The 25,014-nt window shown below is 46.6% G+C and overlaps 1 protein-coding gene across 1 annotated transcript in view; it reads left to right on the top strand.

The window, feature by feature from the left end:
• Positions 1-25,014, top strand: part of AMBRA1 (autophagy/beclin-1 regulator 1) — a 173,299-nt gene that overhangs the window by 130,312 nt on the left and 17,973 nt on the right. Inside the window, exons 14-16 of the mRNA XM_010842452.1 lie at positions 739-849; positions 11,751-11,939; positions 12,707-12,861. Coding sequence (XP_010840754.1) covers positions 739-849; positions 11,751-11,939; positions 12,707-12,861 — 455 coding nt within the window. The remainder of the gene's footprint in view (positions 1-738; positions 850-11,750; positions 11,940-12,706; positions 12,862-25,014) is intronic.

Here is a 25,014-nt window from a genome sequence, read left to right as displayed (position 1 = left end):
AAGTGAATCTGGATTCAAGGAAGTTCTCCTGGAGTAGGGGTGGGGCCGGGCAGGAGGGTTATAAAATATTGCCTTAATAAAAATATTCTGATGCGGAAAAGCTAGGCTCATAAATTTCTGTTGTGTTACATGCCAGGGGTCCAGAAAAAATGAACAAATATTACCTCATTTGTTCTTTACTGTCTCTGTCTGTCCAATCGGCTGAATGCTGGCTGCCTGTTCCCTGGAGGAAGCCTCTCCTTTTGAGACGTTTTCCTGGGAGGAAGGTCATACACAAAGGAGAGGCTTTCTCTGGAAGAGCACCGCTCACCGCAGAGACATCAGGGACTGAATGCTCTTCTGCGGGGCCTTTCTGTGTGAACGGTGTCCTCTCATTTTTCACGTTTCTTTCCCAGCATTTTTATGAAAAGTCATTTGTCTTTTCAGATTGTCTCTTTAAGCCTACCAGATAGTATGTTGCCACACTGGTGGCAGTCAGTCAGTGTTAAGTAATAGTGGAAAGGGGGGCTGATTAATATAACATAATGTAATATGGTATTTACAAGCAGAATTCTTCTTGAGAAACATGTCTGGTTTCTCTTTAAGATAGAGACTTGACAGATAGGACTTGTCAGCCGTCTTCAGCCTTCAGCATCTGCCTTTTCTCCCTCTCCTCCTGACCCCAGTTTTGCCTCCTGTTTGCAGTGGAAATATGTAGATAGATCTATAACGTGCTGTCTTTGTCTTCTCCCTGACCAGGGGCAGTGATTGGTGATGGACAGTCTGCCGTGGCCAGTAACATTGCCAATACTACCTACCGGCTCCAGTGGTGGGACTTCACTAAGTTTGACCTCCCGGAAATCAGTAATGGTAAGCCAGCATAGAACTGGGGATCCTGGTGGAAGGTCTGTCTGTCACTGGTGAGCCGGATCTCTGAGACCTGCAATAGCACGGGATTTTTCATCACCTCATTAAGTAGCTCACGGCTCCATGCCATTCCTGTAGCTCTTCTTCAGCTCTCACTAAGCAATTCAGCAAATGTCTATTGAGCACCCACCCTGAGCAGTGAACTAAATGAGAAAGTGAACACCAAAATGAAGGTTTCTGCCCCAGGCACTTTACCGATTAGGGTCCGTTGTCTCAAGCCTAGAGGTTGGGTGGAACTGAGAGAAAGAGAAGGGGAAGGGAGTATAGGAGCTGAGAGCCAGACCCTTGAGGAAAGACTACAGTGATGATAAACTCATATTAATCTAGATCTGAATGGAACAAAGGGAGTGGCCTGATTGATGTGTGATTTGCAGAATGTCTGACAGTCCATTTTCCCAGCTTCTAAAGGACTCTGCAATCCCATGTCCCAGTTGTTCAGTTGGAATCACAGCATCTTAGACATCTCATTTCATTTTCTCTCATGCTGCACTCTCACACATTCCTGAGAAGTGGAGCTTCAGCCTCTACTTGCAGTGATAGGTCACTGTCTGATAAGTTAACTCTAGCCCGCCACTGCTCGGCTCCTTTTCGGATGTTTTTTCTTATACCCAGCCGCCATTTCCCTTGCTGTCACTTCCTCCCGTTGGCCCTGGGTCTGCCTCTGAGCCTCCACAGAGTGAGTCTGGTGATGTCTCTTCTGACTGACAGTCCTTCAGCTGTTTGAAAGTAAACTGCCACTTGCTTTAAATCATTCTTTTTAGGCCAGAATTCCCGAGGTTCCTTTTAAGATCTGGTTTTCAGATCCTTGACAGTTCTGCTCATTCCCCTTTTTACATTTGAGGGGGGCACAACAAAGTAGAACACTCCAGGTGAGAGCTGTGCAAAACAGCGCAGTGGCGGTTTGCGCAGCGTCAGCTCAGCCCAGTGTTGCAGCAGCCTTTTCTGAAGCCACTGTTGGGTTTGCAGTCACTTATAATTCCTCGATAATTGTTAATACCAGAACTCTACCATCCTGTACTTAACTTGTGCAATTCGAATATTTTAAAAACCAAAGGATTATATCTGTTTCTGTTAAGTTTTATCTTAGTAGTGTACTTAATAAGTACTAATAATTGTACTTCTTAGTTCCTGCCTCTCAACATCTTTTCAAACTTTGATTCAGTCTTTTTTCCCCAACCTTGTTTACATCATCTTCTAATTTGATAAACGTGCTTTCTCTGTCTGTCTTTGGATTGCTAGCAGAAGTGGTGCGTCAGGACTTTGCACCAAGCCTCGTGCTATGTTCCTGTGGACTTCCTTCTTGTTGATTTTGGTTCATGAATTTGCACCTGGGCTTGGTTCTTCACTCGTGAAACCCGTATTTTTCATCTTGTCTCTAGGGTATTGTGAGAGCTTGTCAGATGCTTTGAAATAGTCAAGACAGCCTCTGTCTGTGGTGTTTCCCAGTATGCCGGTTGTGGTATCCTTATGAGACCATAAAAATGAGGTCAGTTTTTCATGTCCTGATGTTAGTGAAGCCTCAGTAGCAATCGTTTTCTTCCCAAGTGCTTTTAAGCCACGTGGTCAATAATCTATTCTTTAACCCCACTAGAAATCAAATGCAGTCTACCTTTTACCTCGTTAAATACTGTTTGCTTGTTTACCTATCTCTGGCCCAGATCCTATTTGCCATAATTTTCCCCAGGTACTTTGTTTCTTTATTCTATTTGATTTTTTTTTTTTAATTACAATCTGAAATACATTTACCAAAGATTTTTAAAATATAAAAGGGTATACAGTGAAAAGTTTTCCAACCCTGCTCCCAGCTACACACCTCTCCACCCCATAGGCACAGTTAGTAGTTTCCTGTTTATTTTTCAAAGATATTATATATATATGTACAAGTACATGGAAATGTATGTTTTTCCACCTCTGTTTAAGCTAGGTGGTAGCGTATTCTACCCTTTGGAAGGAAAACTGTGGCACACCTAGACAGCATATTAAAAGCAGAGACAGCACTTTGCTGACGAAGGCCCGTGTGTAGTCGAAGGTGTGGTTTCTCCAGGATCATGTACTGATGTCAGGGTTGGACCGTAAAGAAGGCTGAAGAACTGACGCTTCGAAGTGTGGTGCTGGAGAAGGCTCCTGAGAGGCCCTTGGACTGCAAGGAGATCACACTAGTCAGTCCTAAAGGAAATCAACCCTGAATATTCATTGGGAGGACTGATGCTGAAGCTCCAATACTTTGGCCACCTGATGCAAAGAGCTGACTCACTGGAAAAGACCCTGATGCTGGGAAAGAGTGAATGCAAAAGGAGAAGGGGTTGGCAGAGGATGAAATGTTTAGATAGCATCAGCAACTCAATGGACATGCATTTGAGCAAACTCTGGGATCAGTAAAGGACAGGGGAGCCTGTGTGCTGCAGTCCATGGGGTCCCAGAGAGTTGAACGGCACTCAGTGACTAAACAGCAACAACACAGCACAGTGTACATACTTTCTGTCTGTACTTTGCTTTCTTTATATCTTGATGATCTTTCCATATCCGTATATAGTTTATTCATTCTTTTTTATCGACTGCCTAGCATTCCACTCGGAGAAGGCAATGGCACCCCACTCCAGTACTCTTGCCTGGAAAATCCCATGGACGGAAGAGCCTGGTAGGCTGCAGTCCATGGGGTCGCTAGAGTCGGACACGACTGAGCAGCTTCACTTTCACTTTTCACTTTCATGCGTTGGAGAAGGAAATGGCAACCCACTCCAGTGTTCTTGCCTGGAGAATCCCAGGGACGGGGGAGCCTGGTGGGCTGCCGTCTATGGGGTCGCACAGAGTCGGACACGACTGAAGCGACTTAGCAGCAGCAGCAGCAGCATTCCACTGCCCAAATGCAGCCTCTGGATTACTTTTTGTTGTCGTTGTTGCCCTGGGTGTTCGTTGCTGTGTGTGCTTTTCTCTAGTTGCAGAGAGCGGGGGCTCCTCTCTGCTGCGGTGCATGGGCTTCTCGTTGTGGTGGCTTCTCTTGCTGTGGAGCACAGGCTGTAGGCACGTGGGCTCAGTAGTTGCGGCTCCCCGGGCTCCAGAGAAGAAGCTCAGTAGTTGTGGCTCAGGGGCTCGGTCTCTCTAGGGCATGTGGGACCTTCCCGGACCAGGAGTCAAACCCGTGTCTCCTGCGTTGGTAGGCAGATTCTTAACCACTGGACCACCAGGGAAGTCCCACTAGATTCCATCTTTTAACCAGTGTTCCGCTGAGGAACTTTTAAGCTGTTTTCAGTCTTTGACTACACAAACTGTGCCACAGTTTGTCATTTTGCACATGTGCAAGAATATCATAGGATAAATTCCTAGAAATGGAACCTTATGTAGGGAGGAAGAATATGTAGATCTGTGACTTTGGCAGGTACTGCTAAATCACCCTCTGAGAGAGCATACCAATGTATATTCTCACCTGTGGTTCATGAGAGTGCCTGTTTGCCTAAACTCCTGCTTGTAGATTGTTCTGTCATATTTTGGAGTATTTGCAAATCTGATAGTAAAAATAGTATGTAAGTGGGAATTCTCTCTTGATCCAGTCGTTAGGGCTCTGAACTTCCACTGTGGAGAGTACAGGTTCAATCCCTAGTTGGGGAACTAGGATCCTGCAAGCCGTGTGGTGTGGCCAAAAAATATGTATATAGTATGTTGATATTTTAAATTTGTATTTCTCGTATTATAAGCCAGGTTATATGGCTCTTAATACATTTAGCCACTTGTGTTTCCTTTTCTTGGCTTGTCCATGGGCTCACCTATTTGTGTGTGTGTGTGTGTGTGTTGCTGGTCTTTCCTTATCAGTTCTACAGGAGCTCTTTATAAAATCAGAAAATTAACTCATAGGAGGAGTTTCCTGGTTGTCACTTGTCTTTTGTCTCTGCTGAAGGTTATTTTTGTCATAGGACTTATTTTAAGTAGTCAGAATTATCCAACTTTCCTTTTATGGTTCCTAGATTTTGTGGCAGCATCCAGAAGATCAAATAGTACTTTTGTATTTTAATTTTTTCCTTTAAATCTTTGATTCATCAGAAGTTTAACCCAGTCCTAAATAAGCAGAGTATGACCCAGCTTTTCCCCCATGTGGCCACTCCTTTGTCCCAACCAGTTTATAAAAGGATTCATTTGTCCCCATTGATTTGGGATGTCACTTTCATCCTATTAGCATCCTGTGAATATATAGATGTATTTCTCCTGTCTTTTCTGCCCCAGGAATCTGTCTGATTATTCATATAACAGTATCACATTGGTTTAAGTTTGAGGCCCTGTCTTTTAGTATATGGTAGGACTGGTCTTCTCTTGTAATTTTTTAATCCAAAATTTCCTGCCTGCTTGAACATTTTGGTAGTCTATATGGACTATAAAACTACCTCGCTTCTTCCCTTCACCGCCCTGAAAAAGTCCTGTCAGTGTAATTAGTGTGGTTCCATTGAATATATGAAATAAGGAGATTCAGTATTTTTGTGGTATCTTCTTATGTAAGAACATGGCATGATTTTCTGTCTCTCCAAGTCTCTCATGTTCTTAAAGTTTTCTTCATGTAATTTTATACATTTTCAAAGTTTATTGTTAAAAGCTTTTTAAAAAATTCTGCTATTTTATTGCATTTATTTACTAATTTTAGTTGTTATTCAGTTCAGTCTCTGGGTATGTTATCGGTAAATGGTATTAATTTTACCTTCTCCATTTCAAGTTGTACACCTGTGATTTCTTTTTCTTGTCTAAGTGCACTCGCTGCTACAGTCAAGAGAAGTGAAGTCGCTCAGTCGTGTCCGACTCTTTGTGACCCCGTGGACTGTAGCCTACCAGGCTCCTCTGTCCGTGGGATTTTCCAGGCAATAGTACTGGAGTGGATTGCCATTTCCTTCTCCAGGGGTAATATACTATAGTCAACTGCCCCAGGCACTGTAGCCCACCAGGGTCCTCTGTCCATAGAATTCTCCAGGCAGGAATACTGGAGTGGGTTGCCATGCCCGCTAGGGAATCTTCCCAACCCAGGGATCAAACCTTCATCTCCTACAACTCCTGCATTACAGGCAGATACCCCTATCTATTCTTACTTTATTGTTAATTTTTATCAAGAATAGATACTGGGAATTTCCTGGTGATCCAGTGATTAGGACTTAAATGTTTTCACTGCCTGAAGCCTAGGTTCAATGCCTGGTTGGGGAACTAAGATCCTATAATCTGCGTGGCGTGGCCAAAAAAGAGAGACTAGATAATAAATTCAGTCATGTCGTAACAGCATCTGTGATGATAACCATATGTTTTTTTCTCCTTTGGCCTAACAATGTGATCATTATGTTAATAGATTCTATAATATTGAACCCATCCTTACCTCCCTTGAATAAAGTTTTTCTTTGTCTAGAACAGTTTAAATAGTATTATAATTACTTGTACTTTTTATAATTTTAAAGTCTGAGCCGGATGCTTCTTTCCTTTTTTTTGTTCACAAACATAGGGAGAGGTCGTTCTTTAGTAACATTCTGTCAGCTGCCCTATGCTGGTTAAGCAGATGAGCTCTTGAGCCACACTGTCTGGGCTCAGGTCTGCTCAGCCGCCTTCTAGCAGTGTAGCCGTGGTTAATTAATCTCTCCGCACCTTGGTTTCCTTGTCTATAAAATGAGGGTCATCATAGTGCCAACTTCATGTGACTGTGACAAGAATTAAATTAGTACACATCAAGCACTCTGAACAACATCTGGCACTTACTGTAGTAAATGGTCAATAAATGTTAGCTCTTTTTATCATGTCTTTTTCTTGGGAATTATACCATGACTCTTTGAGAGTACAGCTATAATTCTAAAGTCACCCTGCCCTGTTTTCGGTACTCCAAGAGGTACTTCTGGAGAGTGACGTTCATGTAAAGAAGATAATTCTGTCTTAACCTGTTGGCTCATCTGTAATTGGCTTCTGATCCAACATTCTGAGGCATGTTGTTTTCTCCCCAGTTGGAGACAATTTTCTTTGAAAGAAAAACCAAATATTCTGCAGAATGCAGGCCCTGGACATACTGCTAGCACAGTCTTTTTGGTTGTCCTTAACGTTCTTTGTCTAAGCCTCCACTTGTTCTGACTGCAGCTTCCTGTCATTCTCCTTCTATGGTCCTTCCTGCTTCCTTTGATCATGGCTGTTGTAAAACCTGAGCTGATCAGAGAGCATTATGGTACAACCAGATTGACTCATTTAACTTGGCTCACCTGTCCCCCTCATTTAAGTCCTGTGTGGTGTTAGAATTCTGCTTCTTAAAAGTGCCCTATTTTACTCAAGAGTTACTTAGGAAGAAAACTTGGCATTCCAGGTGTTTAGGGCTCATATGTTTGTTAGTGGCCAACGTTCCTTGCCTTGGTCTTACCCTCTAGACTGCCAGTCACTTTTACCTGAGGTTCCTGTCATTAACTGATTTTCTTGGTTGGCCTGAATAACCTCTCATTACAGTTTTGATAGATTCGGCTGTCAGCAGAGTTAAGTTGGGGATCTCTTAACGAATGCAGTAGCATTCGTTTCTGAAGCTTGCCTACTTCCCAGAGGATGGTAGCGTTTGGCTTGGGCCCAGCACGAACCTGGGAGCCACTGGCCCTCAGTTTTACTCATGTGTGATCAGCAGCCTCTGTGTTGCTGTGTCATCTGACTTAATCTGCATTGAATTCAGCCCTTTTCTAGAATTAGGCTAAAGAGTCTCACCACCTGTTTCTCTTAGTTGAGATGTAGTATTAATGAATTTCTATCTGTAAAGAGTTAAGTTTGTGAGTAAGGCCTTGTATAACATAGATAACTTTGAAACTGCTGTCATGGGAAAAAAAAAGCTCATTAGATTTACTAGGTGTTTAAAGAGTAAGTTCTTACCGGTGAGTAGCATTGGTCTTCTGGGTGCCCCGGTGACCTTAAGAAACCCAGAGGCTGAGCGGTGGGGGCGCACACACACCCACAGAGGATGTTGTGATTGCCACTGCTGGGCATGCTTACATAGTGTCATCTGGAGCTCTGTGCAGGAGGCCTTATTCTGAAATCTGAGGGCTCAGAGATAGCCAAAAGGAAATTTTCCTGCTGATTTAAACTCCTTTGGGTTTTCCAAATCAGGATCTAATGCACTTGCAAAAGCACTGCAGCCGCTAATCGCTCCTGTGGCCTCATCTGGCCAGCCAGCAACAGGCTGCAAATCGATCTTTGTACAAGGTATTTGTTTATAATTTATGGAGCTGATAGGAAGGCAGAGCCATCTGTTCCTCCAGGCATCAGTATTTCTTACCCCTCCCATTCCCTGCTAGGGCATTTTCACTTGGAAATAGTTTATAATTAGGAGGCGATTATGCTGCAAAGCCTGGAACATGGCTTCCTGCTGTCTTCCTGCATCGTTCTCATTCCCCCTGGAGCTGCCCCACTGAAGCTCTGAAGCAGTTCTGATTTGAAAAATCCTTGCTTTCCTAGCCCTCATTTCCATCCTCAGCTGCCCAGCTAACTGCTCCATCATCATTTCCCATGTGTGTCTTGCCTTTCTGTGCAGGGCTGTTTGCTGGAACTCCAGCTCAGGGATCAAGGGGTGTTTGGTGAGGCAGCAGTTTTCAAGTGTGGTCCTAAATCAGGGACACCTGGGAACTCACTCAAAATACAGATCCTCAGGCCTCACCTCAGCAGTCAGTCCAGGTGATTCTGGTGCCTGCTACCACCTGAGAACCACCGTAGTAAGGCGAGGCTGGAGGCAGAAGGAAGGCTCTGGTGCGCGCGGGTTGCCACTATCCTAGGCTGTGTCTCACTTCACCTTTTTCTCCACCTGCTTACATTATTTTCGAGTCCAAAAAGGATGAGCTGTGCTTGTCATTAGTGCATTACCTTCCTATGGCCTGAGAAAACAAGAGAGCCAGGAAATCTCTCCCTGTGTAAATTAACTCATCAAAATTTCAGCCTTCTGAGAAGAAGCTGCATGAACGAAATGAAGCAGTGACCACTCACCATTGTAACTGAACATTTCCATTTCCATGTGGGAAATTAATAGACAACAAGCAGCAAATGTAAATTGCTAATTGGAGCTCTGAAATATTAATGAAACTATAAACACACCACCCAGAGCTTGCTGAGACTACCAAGTCACTCTGCCTACTACGTCGCCATCATTAGGGGAGAAGTAAAACCCTGGATCCCTAGCTACATACCAAATTGAGCCTGCTGCTGGAGAAACTCAACTTTAATTCCAGCATTCTTGTTCCACATGTTATTTGCATCTCTCTCTGAGCTCACTGTAGGAACTGGGAGCAGTTGTGAAATTGGGTGGAGTTGAGGGGAGGGGACAAAATTTGGGAGCTGGCCATTGAATTGGATTCATCCTAATACAGTACAAACACAAACGCAATGGCTTGGATTTGGGGGCTCACAGAATGCTTTTTGTCTATATGCCCAGTTTTTCAGGCAGTTAGAGCCAAACTTCTCAGAAGAAGAAAAACCTTACTTGTAATATCCTCCCCACCCCCAGCCCACCTTAGAAATTAATCTGGAAGTTGGATAGCATTGCTGGCTCAACGGACGTGAGTTTGAGCAAACTGCAGGAGATAGTGAAGGACAGGGAAGCCTGGCACACTGCGGTCAGCGGGGTCACAAGGGTCGGACACGCCTTAGTGACTGAACCACAGCAGTCTCGTGGTGCTTCTCTCATGTTGGTGGTGAGTTCTGAGGGTCAGTGCAGGCTTCTGTATGTTTAAACTGCAGGTTAACACGTATGAACCAGAGCTCTACAACAACAAGATAGAAAAGCCTACTTTCATAAAATACTCACATGCATTTTTGAGATGTTAAATGTAGAAAAGATGGAAACCGTGCAAAGCTGTCTTAAAGCCCACAGAGTCCATTTCCTTCTGTGTTTATTTTCATGTCCTACATAATATTTGTGATTACTTTTTCTCTCCACCTTGGATGGTCAGTTTCTTTTTACCTTTCTGAGAACTGTGCCAACATCAAGGTTAGAAAACCAAGATGGACTCACTCTTAAAGCTCCCCCAGTTCCTTTGACTCTGTATCCCCAACTGTAATGATGTGTCTATTCAGGGAAGGGAGGAGATTGTCGTCTTTCTGGCAACAGGCTTGGGACCCTGAGTAAGGAGCAGACGGTCTCAGTGCTAACTGGATCGATCTAGCCATACAGGCTCGAGCAGATGGTGGGTTGGAAGTTGAGCGGCACAGAGCCCTAATGGTGGTAGCACTGAGCATTTGGATGTCATTATTTTATTAGTTGGCAAACAGAACCATCCTTGTGGTCCCTTCTCGGCGCCGCGTGTGATGGTGCTGTTGGTGTCAGCCCCCAAGAATTGGCACAGCAGCCGATCAGTGTGTTCGGATGTCTTTTTTGATCTACTCTGTCATCTCTGTGGCTTCATTAACAACACACAGAGAAAGGGAGATGAATACAGAGCTGTAGAAATCACTCCCAAGTTCCTGATAAACCTCAACACACCCTCCACCCACCCCTGGAAGGCAGTTCTTTATTTTATTTTCCTTAGGGTAATTTCCTGAGGAAACTCACCCTTGACATTCCAGGTCAAAGGGTTTGGCTCCCTGGAGTAGATCACCCAGAAATCTGGTGAGGGCTCTTGAGCTTGCCTGTTGGTTTGTTTGAACTATAATGCCTCTGACAGTGGCTGTTTAAGTAATCTTCCAATAAGAGAAAGAGGGAGGTCCCATGGTTTAAGACTTCGCATTTCCAGTGCAAGGAGCACAGGTTCGATCCCTGGTCAGGAAACTAAGATCCCACATCCTCATGGTGCAGCCAAGAAGAATTTTTACAGGAGAGAGAGAAAAAGTAAATCAGTCTCTTTGCACATGCACGTAAGGTCGATCTAAAGGAGACAGAGCCCAGAGGCGCTTGGACGTGCTGTGCATCCATGCCCTTTGGATGTGTTGTGCTGTTCCGCTCATGCCCTGGTTCCAGGCTCACATCGAGGGTGGACCACTTCCTGTGGGCGGAGATGTGCACAGTGGGCCTCAGAGAGGGGTTCAAATGGAAACTGAAACAGCTATGCAGGCCCAGTCCCAGAGCTGGCCAACATCGCCTTAGTTCTGTCACTTGGAATGGATTCTCCCCACCGACAGCCAGTCCTGCACCCCGCCCCACCCAGTCCCTCGTGCTGAGCCCGCCTGACCATGCATAATTCTCAGGAAGTGCTAGGTGCAGACTGGAGCTGCCCGTGGTCATCGGCTTCTGGCGTGGCTGGAGGGACAAGCAGAGTGAACCCAGTTCCAGCCCTCCAGCCTTTATGCTCTCCTGTGAAATTAGGGATTAGTGTCAGCAAGGAGCTGTCCAGAAGACTGAAGTCTCTAAATGCTCCAGTTTTCTTAAAGGAGAAAATAAGACAAAGATTTGTGAGATGATTCCCTTCTCCAAGGTCACATAGAGGTGGAGAGTAGCACTGTCACCCCCAAGCAAGTTTTACCTGTATCACCTTTTTCTTGGAATCAGCGGGTTTACATTTTTATTCATCTCAGTTTTGATCTTTTGGACAATAACAGCTGGTGAGTGGCTGTCCAGGAACAATTTTTAATAACTTTCTCCTTATCTCATCTCTCAGATGATGTCTCTTAAGTGTGAGCTAGGACTCAGCAGGTGGTTGTGGTTGTGTTGACTCTCGTTTCCTACTACAGGGGTAGAAGAGACGTATCTTTCGGTGTCTTGTGTTGCTTGTTTCATGACCTTTTAGTTGGATAAGGCTTTAGTTGGATAAGGCAGCCTTTATTATTTCTGGAGAGGGTTCGGATTCAGGCCCTTAGGGAGGCGCCCCCAAATGTCTTGACCCAGCACTTTCCACACCGTTAACTCCAGACTCCCTTACCCTCTCTTATTTCTTTGTCTGCTGCAGCCTCCGTGAATGTGCTGGTGCAGAACTGCAAGATCTACAATGATGCCAGCTGTGACATTTCTGCAGATGGCCAGCTCCTGGCAGCGTTCATCCCTAGCAGTCAGAGGGGCTTTCCTGACGAAGGCATCCTGGCAGTGTACTCCCTGGCCCCCCATAACCTGGGCGAAATGCTCTACACCAAGCGATTTGGTAAGGGATGGGACGCCCAGCGTAGTGACGCTAGTACCTTGGCCTGGGCATTCCCTGATGAAGCACTGCTTAGGTGGGAGTGATGGTCACACGCTACCCCCCTGCTTCACAGGCGCAGGTCAGAGGAAGATGCTCTGTCCTAGCTGGTAGCGTTGCAGGAGAGTCTCAGAGTAAGAGTCCTCCCCACCACCGTGGCATCACCAGCATGTTCCCATTGTGAGGGGCGAGGGTAGGGGAGGAGCTCTGTTCTCGGTCATGGCTCGGGGAAGTGGTCACACTCACACGCTGCAAGCCAGTCTGGCATTGTATAGATTTATGTACAAGGGTGTTCACAGCGGTATTATTTGTCACAGAGAAAAATGTCAAATTCTGAAGAGTTGCTTAAATAAATGATGGTGCATTGACAAGACAGAATACCACTTAGCCTTTAGAACGCTCTTACAGAGGGATATTTAATGGTGAAAAATGTTTGTAATGTATGAAGTGAAAAAAGTGGATTTCAAAATAGCAGTTACAGTATGATAATTTTTAATGTGATTCTGTGCTAATACGGGTTAGCATTCATTAAGTACTTTTTATATGTCAAGAGCTAGACTTAGTACTTTACACACCTTCTCATTGTACTCCTCACTGCCATCCTGTGAGATTAACCCCAGGATGAGCAAACAAAGATGAAGACCAGGGAGAAAGAAAAAAGACTAAAGGAAGATTATTTGCTGGTAATAGCAAGAGCTCTAGGGAGCGTCTCTCTGTCCGTCTGGCCCTAGGTCCCAACGCCATCTCAGTGAGCCTGTCCCCGATGGGCCGGTACGTGATGGTGGGCTTGGCCTCTCGGAGGATCCTGCTGCACCCCTCCACGGAGCACATGGTGGCCCAGGTCTTCCGGCTGCAGCAGGCGCACGGTGGTGAGACCTCCATGCGGGTGAGTGCCTTGCGTGGCGGTTCTCCTAGGCCTTGCCCAGCAGCACCATGCAGGCCAGAGCTGCAGTCTCCCAGCAGGGCCAGAGGCGTCACGCCCATAAGGAGCCAGGAAGGACTCCAGTCCGGCCCAGTCCTGACCAGCCGGCCTCACTTTTGGACGCTCTGGGCTATTCAAAGGCAGTCTTTCTCATACCCTAAATCATGAGCTGGGGCCCCAGAGGCCTGAAGGGATCTTGGGGTAGAGACCAAACTGAATACCTCCTTACCTCAACTTGAGGCCTATAGTCTGGAGATACATAAAGAACCCAGTGAAATATTTGTTTTGTTTTGTTTTTAATTTTTGAGGAGGCAGGCTACAGAAAGAGATAGGTAGTATACTATGAAATGCTCCTCTCCTGAGGTTGTAATCACAGTGGAAGATGCGGACTCTGCGGAGCTGCCGTGCCCTTAACTGTCCCGTCCGTTTCACCAGCAGGGAAAGGTGGTGTTTAGGACCTGCTCTTGTCTGAAGCCGTCCTCCGTGTATTGCCATAAAAGCTTCTGGCATGGGGTTAGTGGCCTCCTGGACTCAACCAGTCTAGCTTCTGACTGAGATTCCCACATCCCACGGGGGCTCATTTGGCCAGGGTTTTGTCAAGGGGAGTTGAGCGTTTGAACGGTTCTCTAATTAGATGGTATTTAAGCTCTGTCTCAAGCTAAGAACCTGTGAATTCCCCCAGCGCTGTGTGCTGGGCCACTTATAGTTTATGCTCTTGCTCATGTGTTGTTTTGTATTTTCTTTAGCTGTGTGGTATGTCTGTTTAATCCACCCAATTAGGTTCAGTGTTAAGCTCCATAGGGGCTTATCCCCCAGGGCTGCTCATTTAGTGCCACACACGTGGATGCTTGTGGAATTCAGGCTGGAATCTGAAGCATTGGTTTAAAGAAAAATCCTAAAGATGGGACCCATGATATACAAAGCAGTAGAAAGCGGGTGACCAGATGTGGTATCTCTAGCCTCTTCTCGCTGCAGTTTTCTACAGGGAAGAAGCCCTACTCTGCTGAGCCACTTTCCAAGCCCCTGGAACGAATAAGGCCTTCTCCTGCCTGGGTGCCTTTACCTGGAGTGCCCTCTTCTCCCTGAAACCCAACTGCATGCAGGCTGCTTCCCTGCTGTGGAATCCTCTAAACAGGGCTGATCACTCCCCAGTAGGGAGCACCCTGTCTGGGTTAACACTCGTCATACCAAACTGCCATTCCGTATCTCCATGTCATTCTCCTCTCTCGGCTCCTTGAGAATAAAGACCCCGTCTGGTTCATCTTTGTGAAGTCCAAGTACCTAATAAGGAACCTGATATTTAGGAGAAGCTGAGGAAATAGAAGAGAATCTTAAGAAAAGCATCCTTGTCATTTCCAGCTTGTCACTAGCAGGACCAGTGAAGGCTGACTTCATGTACCACCATGCCTCTGGCAAGGGCAGAAACGAGGCATTGTCTGCTTTTGACATCAGAGTGACAGGAAGGTTCTGATTCTTGAATTCCGTGTGACTGGAAATGGTTGACACTGAGTGATTGGGAGGGGACTTCGCAGGAAGTTCATCGAGCCTGTTTTCTTACCTAGAGAAATGAGGATGGAAGGTGAACTTTAAGTATTCTTATGTTAAGCAGATTTGGTTGGTAAAAGTACCTGGCGTCTGCTTCTCACCACCTAGAGTCGTGGTCCTTGCTGTTCTTCTTACCCTTCCTGCCTAACTATGAAATAATGGTTTCTAATCGTTAAGAGACAGGAGCAGTAATGGACATCTCCAGCCTCTTCCAGAAGCCAGGGCTCCTGCCCAACTTCTGGGCACAGTCTGCCATCCTAGCAAGGTTCCTCCCTTCCATAAGTAGCCAGAAACACCTGGCTGAAGGCAGACAGCTCCAGGGTAGAAGCCAAGATGCTGTCACAGATGGGGCCCGCCTCGTAGCGGGTGCAATTGAAGTCTGCTGTGGAGATGAGGGGCGCAGGGCACCCCACCAGCTGCTGCGTGCATAACAACAAGAGCTGCTTCTCAGGCCTCCCAGGCTTGTCAGGCTTTTGATTCTCAACAGGCTCCACCTGCTGCTTAGCAGGGGCTTCCCAGGTGATTCAGTGTTCAAGAATCCACCCACCGATGCAGGAGACGTGGGTTCGGTGCCGGGGTTAGGAAACTCCCCAGAGTAGGAAAGGCAGTGCACATCAGAAATCTTGCCTGGAAAATTCCGTAGACAGGGGAGCCTAGTGGGCTACAGTCCATGGGGTCACAAAAGAGTTGGACACGACTGAGGACGTCCACACCGCTTAGGAGAGGAGCTTAGTAATTTGAAAGCTCTCATTTGGGAAGTGTTTCCCTCACACGGGAGGCAGGATCCGGGCTTCTCAGCAAGGTTTTTGCTCACCCTGTGTCCACCCAGTCTGACTGTAAACTCCCTTACTACAGAAAGGTTTCTGGTTTTCCAGGTCTTGGTTGCCCCTTACCTCCGAAGGCACCAAAGCACTCCGCACGTGTCCCTGAATTCAGTCCCTGGTGGGAGGGAAGACACCAGCTTTTGGGGACAGCTGTGCTGTACCACCGTTTAAGGCAAGAAGTGCCATTTTTGTCTGAGAACAGGGAGCTAGGGTTTAATGGGACCGTAGAGCCTCTCCCTCTTTGCACAGGTGAGTGTGGATGGGTGTCTCCCTCCGTCGTGTCAGGCTCTGTCCGTGAAGGGCCTGTGGGTCCTGGGCCTGTCCTGGAGCTCCTGTCAGACCCCCTTCTCCATGGGGTTAGCTCTTGGAAGTCACTGTGCTAACGTTGAGGGGTGAAATTGTTGGGCCAGCAGATGTTCCTAGGAGAACATCCCCAAGAACATTGACTTATTTTAATTCCCACTGAGGGACCGGCTCTCCCCAAGCGATGATTCCTTACCCAATCCCATATGAACACTGTGAAAATGAATTGCTAATTGCTCTTAGCCTGGGTGCACTTATTAACAGCAGTTCTTCAGACCTGTGGATCAGTGCTTGTCAAACTGTGCTCCTTGGACAACCTGCATTAGAATGCACGGGGTCCTGGTTAAAATACAGGCTCTACTTCAGACCTGAAGTCAGTAAGAATTGGGCGGAGGGGACCAGGTATTTGTGTCTGTCACACAAGCTTCCAGATGATCTCATATGCACTTGAGTTTGAGAACTGCTGTTCTTAAATGACTGCTTTCTTCATTTTAGGTTTCTGCCCTCAGCCGCTCCAGCAAGGCAGAGACAGTCTCGGGTTCCCTTCTTACCGTGATTTTGTGTGTGGTGCTCTGATCCTTTGCTGATTTTGTTGAAGGCACAGTGCCTTTGTGTTGTTTCCTATCAGACTCTTAGCTTTTTGGCTGTCCGTGCTTCACCTCCATCCTTTCTCAGCTGTAATTGCTTTCCAGGGTTCTCCCTTGAATATCTCTGTGTGCTGAATTCTTTTCTTCCCCATGCTCAGTTTAATTATTATCCTTGTTTCTGGGATCTAGGGTCCTCAGATATTTGCCTTCTCTGCTGAATAAGGCTAGGCTTAGTCTTCCCAATCTTAGTATCATTGGCAAATCAGGAGAAATAAGATTGGACGCCTGTTTTGTATCTCCCTTCCCTCTGTCCATTTGAGGCCCCTCCAGGCTGGATATGCTGTTGTCCAGGCCTCAGGGCCCCACTTGCCGCCTGACTCCCTCACACTTGCTCCAGTGGGGCTTTTTGTTAATTTCTGTTTTGTTTCTAAGTTAGACATTTAGGGATTGCCAAGCTGAAGTTTTGCTGAATTCTCAAAACACTAAACTGCCTGAGTTCCTTCTCTGCTTTCATTTCCTAATTGGAACAAAGCACAATATTGTAACTGAAAACAGCAATTAATTTTCTAAAATTGTGGCAACTTGCACAGTGTAATAACTTTGGTTGTAACCAGTGAAAGCATAAAATAACAAGAATATAAAATTACTAATGAAACTAGAAGTAGTCATACAGCAAACCGTTCTTCCAGTTTGTATGGGTGACAAGTGCTGTTCTACCTCGGAATGGGGGCAGGAGTCAGCGGTGGGGGTGTGGGGGGCAGTGCTAGGGCAGTTTGAGCTGGAAAGCAAGAATACATTTCGTGGTTTCCACCCAGGAATTAACAGGTGTTATGTTTCTTCTCCCAGATGCATAGACCAGCCCTCCCCACAGCAGGTGGGGGTCGTAGGCATGTAAGTGGTTTAATAAGAACTGACAGGGCTTCTCATCCCATAACCCCTGCTTATCCTAGAGGCACTGGCCGCCTGACTCTCAGCCGTGCTGGTTTGCTTTTCTCTGATCGTTTTTTTTTGGGTGGGGGGTGGTGCGGCAGAAGTGATGGACGAGGGACTGGAGTGGGAAAAACAAGCCCTGGGACGGAGAGCAGTTTAGCTCTCCTTTCTCCCGAAACAGTATCGTGCTCTGTAAGGCAAAGCCTCCAATAACTTAAGGGCCAGTTTTATTGAAAGCTTTTTCTTTGTGGCTATGTGGTGAATCTGTATTCAAGGATTGAGCATCCATTACCCAGACAGATGGTTAGTTTGGAGGGGGTGTGGGGAAGAGAACCTGCCCTTCCCTCCCTTCACCGCTGTCTCTCTCTCTTCCTCCTGCTTCTCCCCTACTCACCGCCTTCCTCTCTGCTCTCCCACCGCCCTGCGCCCCTTCTTGACCCTGAGAGTTCTGCTTTTCTGTGCTGGGCTGTCCCCTGCTGTACCTTCTCCCTCGAGCGCTCCAGCTCCACACATATGCATCCCCCAGGACTTTCCTGGTGGTCCAGTGGTGAAGACTCCATGCTTCCACTGCAGGGGGCTTTGAAACTAAGATCCCACATGCCTCAGGGTGTCACCAAGGGGAAAAAAAAAAAGATATGCACCCAGGTCACTCTCAATAGTTCCTAGGCAGCAGAAAAGGAAGGCAGGCTTTTTAGACCTGCAACCTACTCATATCTAACTGGGCAGTCGGTCTCAGCGTGTATTCCCAGGACTGAGTCCGCATCATCAGGGAACTTAACAGAAGCGCAGCTTCTCGGCCCCATCCCAGACCTGCTGAATCCGAAGCTCTGAGGGTGGAGCCCAGCCATCCTTGCTTTACCAAGCCCTCCAGCCGAGTCTACGTCTGAGTCAAGATTGAGGACCAGCCGTCAGCTGCACGGAGCTTCTAGTCAGACCCGTCAGTTTAGCCTGTTATTTGCTCTCTTCCTGTCACTTTGTCTCCTCCTGTCTCTGAAACCTCATCTGGTTCATTTCTGTGGCTCCTTTAGCCAGATCTCTCAGACACCGTCAAGAAGTTGAAAAATTGATGAGGACCTCCTCCCCTCAGTATTTCTGGATCCTGCTGGCATCCGAGTGATGGCACTTTAAGGACCAAGGCTGTGGGGCCTTCTTCCCAGTTCTAATTAAGATTCTTACCTGCCCACAGTTGACTTCACTCAGGCCCATGACTGTTGGCCTGCATGTTATACGGAGATTCTTAGTCTTACAAAGTGAGAAGCAGCAGCTTTATCTTTCTCTCTAGGACCTTCCCCATCTGAAGGAGTAGTTGTTGAGTTCCTTTTCCCAACATTCAACTTACTGTTGTCCTTGGATGGAAGATGCTGCTGGGATACCCATTAATGGCTATCTTAGTGTCACCTTGGTCATAAAGAAACATTGGTTGGCTTTGTTTCATACCATTTCATAGCCATCTTCACAGAACAGCCTAGGGATGACTGATGATAATGATTATTACCATAGGTTCATTAAAATGGACCACAGAAAAGACTTGGCATCCAGAGTACTCAAATCAGTCATAACTAAATTGGAGCTGAGACCCTGGGTCAGGAAGGGTGGCCAGTGCTGTCAGCACTTGACAAGCATTATGTAACTAGCATCTGTAGGCTCTTTTGGCCTGTCCTTGCTCCAGTCTTCAACATATACTCTTTACCAAGGCTTCCTCCTTGCCTTGAATTTAGCCTGTGATCACATCCAATCATCTGCACTTACTTAGATTCTAAAAGTCTGATATTCAAACATGACCTATAACTCTAGTTCAATCCAGAGTATTCTCCAGAAATCTTCAGAGAACTGAGCCTCTTCTTAATCTTGTCTGGCCTTGGGAGTGGCAGACACAGAAAATAAAGAGATTTTATTTTTGTATCCTGGAAGGGTACTATTTCTTCAAGGAGAGATGGGGATAAAAGAGAGACAGCTTTGTTGTCAGAAATGATTTACTCCTTCCTAAGATTTTTGTCCTCATTAATTTTCTTAAAGCTGCTTGTCAGTTGATTAAAAGCCGCTTCCGCTGCAATTATCTTAAAGTTGACTTCAGAGATGTGGTTGCAAAGCATCCATCCTCGGAAAGTTCCTTTCTTCAGCACATCGTAGGAAAGGGGGAGGAGGTATGGGAGAAGTCAGGGGTGTCTCTGATGTGATTTGTCAGAGTAGGGAGGGGGCAAGATACAAAATTGAAAATAATGTTAGAGCTGCAATCAAAGCCATTCGTTTAGGCGAATTTTTTCCATGACAGATTCCTTTGACTTTGACAGGTTTTTTTCTTTTTTCCCCTCCATGGCTTCTTAGTAGAACATAGCCTGTGCTGCATTTTATTCTTTTCACTCAAAATCTTACTGAGCCCCTGCCCTGGGCCAGATACTCGGGTCTGGGAGTACAGTGAACAGAATGGATCTGGTCCCTGCTGTCCTGGTGCACACACGCTCAACGTCTGGCTTCTTATTGGCCTTGTCACTGCGGCATCCCCAGCCTTCACTGTGCCTGGCACCCAGGAGGCACTCCACGTTCGTTCTGGGAAACGACGTCGCTCTGAAGTCTTGTGTGCCGTGTGTGCCCTGCACGTGTGTGAACACACACCCCTAGGCACCAGCACCGTTTGTGCACCTGGCCTGTGCCTCACGAGATGGCGATTGGACGTAAGTGTTAGATGGAATCCTCGTGTAAATGGGGTGTCTTGCCACTATCCAGAGTTCTGCCCAGCATCAGCGAGTCTCTCAGGGCTCTAGTCCCAGCCCTGAGACATGCTGAGAGGTTCCCAGTGGATGTTTCAGAAGTGAAAGGCGAACCATTTTGTTGTTTTTTTTTTTTTAAGAATTGGTTGGAGAACCAACTTTTCCATCTCTAGAAGCCGAAAGTATTTTATTAATGTTACCCCCATCTTGAACTTTCTTCTTTCAAAAAAGTATGGATCAAGTGAAATAGATGAGGGCTTCCCTGGTGGCTCAGTGATAAAGAACCCACCTGCAGAACAGGAGATGCAGGAGACACAGGTTGCATCCCTGGGTTGGAAAGATCCCCTGGAGGAGGGCAGTGGCAATCCACTCCAGTATTCTCGTCTAGAGAATCCCATGGACAGAGGAGCCTGGCAGGCTGTGGTCCATAGGGTCGCAAACTTAGCAAAGTATATGAATATATTTGAAAGACTCTCTTATCTGAGCCGAACGTCTAGAACAGCTAAGCATTTGGCCATTTCCTTTGAGATTTAGAAAACTGAAGAAAAGTTTAAGAACTTGTGCTGTACACAGAGGTGTGGGCACAGGAGGCAGTAATTCTTTTTAACTTCTGGAAGTTCCAGGAGTCCTGCATGCCTTGGTATTCAATTCAGCACAGAACGGGATCCCTCAGCTGAAGTCAGATATCTCTGTGCTTCCGTCCTAATGCTGAGAGATGGTCTTTGGAAAGCATCAGGCCGACTGAAAAAGAAAATTCTTGTTCTCTGACTGTCCTTGGGATCCCTTTGAGAGGAACAGGTGAATAAGACAAAGTCTGTAGGTCTCCACAAATCACAGGAGATTGGCTGGAAATGACTTCAAGGCACCAGGTTTATCAGGAGCAGAGGAGGGCAACAGGTTCCCAAGAGTTAAGAAAAGGAGCTGTTTGCTCTTCTTTTCTGCTAGGAGAGCTTTGGTTTAAACACGGGTGATCTAGGAGATTTGTTCCTGCTTCAGCTGAGTAAAGAGTAAATGACTTGGTATTCTGGTTTTTATTCTTAAATAACCACTTCAAAACCAATATTCTATGAGTTCTAAACTCCAATGTAGTATATAAAGAAGGCTTGAAGACAGTCAAAGAAATGAAAGTTTCTGAAAAGCAGTCAGATTTTCCTAGGGATGAAGAAACTTGAATAAATAATACATGCGTCTAAAGCAAATCAGCAGCCCAATAGAAGGAACAGGTGACCGCAGTATTCCTCCCCCAGCTTCCTCTGGGATACGTGCATTTCTCAGCCTGTGACAAGATGTGTAGCCATCCATTTCCACTGAAAAGGTCAGCTGTCTCTTAGCATCTGCTTTCCATTGATTTTTCTCCCACTTCCCAGAGAGTTAATTCTCTTCTAGGAACCCTCTCTAAGAGCTTAAAGCTGCCCTTGATTCCCGTCGCCAGCCAGAAGGCATCTCTCCTCACAGTTCTTTCTGCCCCGAAGCCCCTTTGGCTTGGTGACTCCGCCCACGGCCTTTCCGCGCATTTCTGGTTGTCCCCTTCATTCAAGAGGCCTTCATTGTCTTAGTTAAAAACAAGGGCGACCTGCTGGCAGTTCTTGACCTCTTGCCGCTGTGTCAGGGTCCTGGCTTTCAGGATGGTGAGGTTCCCAAATATAAGCAAGATAAGCACAGAGTTCTGTTCTTGGCTGATGTGAGCAGCGCAGTTTGCTGTTTGGACTAATGGTCTGAGCTTTATTGACACGCAGTGGAAAAGAAAGCATCTTGTTCAGGGCAGCAATTCATTTTTCCTCTAAATTTTAAAAGGATGAAGAGGAAGGTTCCCCACTGCGTTCCTCTGGCTGCCTCTCATTCTTCTCCTGTCTGTCTTTGAAGAAGAAACAGGACCCTTTTAGTTTTGATCCTGGAACCGATTGCTTTTGTTCCTACTTCCTGTTAGTTAAGAGGGTTTGAGGGATGGAGAGGTGAGTGGTACAAGAGACCATCTTGGGCCCCAGAAGTAGAAGAATCCTTGTCTTCTCCCACTGCCTCAGAACTGTAACGATCCTGGCGACCTGACTCATCCCCTTTTGACACACTGAGACTGCAATGACTGAAATGTGTGTTCCTTCTGGCTTATTGATTCCCATTCCGCTCATAGACGTTAGAAATAAGAACAGCCTCCTTGGGGAGGCGGGGGAGGCTCCTCTCAGTGTTTGTCGTCTAGCAGGGAACACCTGCAGGAGAGACAGGTTAAAACCAGGGCTCTGCAAACGTGACTCAGCAGCTGGGTTTCATGTCCAGCTCCCCAGAGGGACCCAGGACCTGATCGTCCTCCTCCAGTATATAATGGTGGTGTAGCTTGTCTATCGTCAGAGACGGGGAGGAATTTTTGGCAGGCCCCCGGCTTTGTCCTTAACATCCAGCAGGGAGTTTCTAGACACCTGACTAGTGTTAAGGAAGGCTCTACTGGAGATATATTTGGGGTGCCTTAAAATAAAGGCCAGAGCTTCCTTTGCGCTGTCTCGAATCTTCTCTCTTGTTGGTGCTGATGGACTTCGGGTTTGCAGAGCTAGTGCCAAGCCCTGTTGGAAGTGTGGGAGGAGAACCCACAGATCACCCAGTCACAGGGTTGGAAAGACTGATGGCTGGAACCATAAATGATCTGGGAGTAGCCAGAGCTACCCAACCATCTGTCAGCATCGGGGAACTTGCTGCCCAGGTATTCAGTTATCTATGGGGCCGATTGTGAGGAGTCATCCCTGGCCCTTGGGATGCTTTGAGCTGTTAAACTGCATCCAGAGAAAGGAATGGAAACCCCACCTTTCGGTGGTTTTCCACACGGAGTAGATGCTCATTCCTTGAGGGTCCTTTAGTTCCAGGCATGTGTTAAACAGAAGCACTGGATCCGATGGCCGCTCAGAACCTTTACAGCAGGGATCCTGCCTCCTCTCTGCCCTTATCCCCCCTTGTCTTTTTGCCCTCATCTCCCTTCTTCCCATCCCCACATTAGAGTGTGATAAGTAAGCAAGTGCTTATCAGGAATTCTGGAGGCTGCTGATCTTCACGTGGCATTTTCTGGCTTCCTGCCACAAAGCAGGATTTAGCCTAATACCCAAACGCTGGAGGAGATGGGCTCTTGGGAGCTGCCCTTTCAGCACTGTTTAAGGACTTGGGGAGGGGGGTGGTGTGCCATAGCCAGAGGACAAATTGATGCCCCGTGATTCCTATAGCCATGGAGGTTGTGAACAGCCGTGTGGCAGGGTCTCGGGGTCTCAGCCTGTAATTACTTCTCTCCAATCGCTCTGACCTTGCCACGCCTAAGCTGGGTCACCCGTCATACTGGCTTCTTGAGAGTTTTGTCCCCTAAGCAAGTTCCTGTACTTGAAAGCAAATTGATAGTATTTGCTTGTTAATCCCTCTGCAGTAGCAGGCCATAAAAGCTAAATTTGTGACCTGTGAGGTGTTTGTTTGCTTCTTTCTTAGGAACATTTCTAGAAAAGAGTCCCCTTATTCTTATGAGCCCTCGGTCAAAACACTCAGCACGACCTTAAAGCATTTAATTTCCAAACCATATCGTCCCCCTTCTTGCAAGACCAGTTTCCCTGGCCCTTCTGCCTCATTGCCTGCAATAATGAATCGTTATGATTTTAGGGGAGACTCTTGTGAGGCCCATTAGAGCTGCCACAGGTGAAAAATGAAGCTTCCCTCATCCACCCACTGAAATGAACACACATCCCTTCTGAACTCTGGGTGTATCCCCACCTTAAACTATCGGACCTTTGGAGAAGGAAACATGAACACGTTAAGAGATCCCAGCCACAGTTTCCTGATGACAACCACTTTGTCCTTTGAGTTTATATACCGAGTCATATTTACCAGAGAGCCGATAGGGTGGAGAGAAACTATTGATTATCTTTTGGAAAAGGGAAAACCTCTGTGAGAAAGGATGAAGGCACCACACCCATCCCCTGACTTGAAGGAGAAGAGTTGCGTAGGTGCAAAGGGCAGAACACTGGCCCTGCCATCACGTGGACAGTCACCTAGTAAGGCTGGTGGAGAGGAGTGGCCGTGGATCCTTCCCAGCTCCTACCAGACATGTACGTGCAAGGAAGAGATTACCCAAAGGCAGTGACTCGTTTAGAAATTCATAGACCCCACTGGGCCCTTTTTGAGTAGTTGCCTCAGACCAAAGATTTCAGGAGCCCTGGTTAATTCTTACATCTGGAGTTAAGTGAGGTAGGGAGGGCATAGGAGATTCTTAATGCAGCAGCGGCCACAGGGCAGCCGGTCTTAGGCCTCAAAGCAGAGCCGGTTCCTCGTCTGTTACAGACCCACTTGACCTTAGGACCACAGCAGCGCCATCCAGCAGCGTGCTACTAGCTGCCCAGGCACATTCCTCAGCACCACAAAAGCTGGAGAATGTTTACAACGGGATTCTGTGTGTGTGTGTGTCTACCTCGAGCGCACACGCCACTGAGTTCTCCTGTCTAGAGACTGTCCTGTTGAAGACCTTTCAGATAGACACCCAAGGCACGTGAACATATGTTCCCAAATGCAGGGCTTCTTATCACTTGATTTCTGTAAATGGTGTCGACCCTTAGCTCAGTGTTTAACTTTTGGGAGGAGTGGGGTCTCTCATCAGGATGATGAGAAAAGCAATTATTATTATGCTGCCCTAGATTCATTTTTAAGATCGCTTTCTAAACTACACTGTCCTTTGTTCTCTCATTTTTCCCCCTTCCGTCAGCCTTCAGCGACAGGTAAAGGCAGATGAAGTTCATCCTTAGCTTATAAAAAACCTAAAAGAGGCTAAAAGAGAAAACTTTATATTGACTAAAACTCTAGTGTATAAATTCTCAGTTTTGTGTCCTTCTCATAGGCCCTGATGACTTTTTTTGAAGCCCCAGATGCTGGTTCCTGGAAATATTGTAATAACCAGAGTTACCATTTCTGAGCCTGGCCTAGGTATTTTATGTACATAGTTTCTCTTTATCTGCCCCATTATTTGAGTGCTGGTGCTGTCTGTGTTCACTTTCCTGCATTGGAGAAGGCGATGGCACCCCACTCCAGTGTTCTTGCCTGGAGAATCCCAGGGACGGGGGAGCCTGGTGGGCTGCCGTCTCTGGGGTCGCACGAGTCGGACACGACTGAAGTGACTTAGCAGCAGCAGCAGCTGTCTATGTTGAAACGGAGATCCAGAGACATTGTTAATGCAGTGATGTCAGGACTCAGACGCAGGTCTCTCTGACT

This window comes from Bison bison, unplaced genomic scaffold (genome assembly GCF_000754665.1).
Source record: "Bison bison bison isolate TAMUID 2011002044 unplaced genomic scaffold, Bison_UMD1.0 scf7180017864178, whole genome shotgun sequence".
Classification (NCBI taxonomy): domain Eukaryota; kingdom Metazoa; phylum Chordata; class Mammalia; order Artiodactyla; family Bovidae; genus Bison; species Bison bison.
Note: the sequence above shows the minus strand (reverse complement) of the source record. Positions and strands in the feature narration are given on the sequence as shown.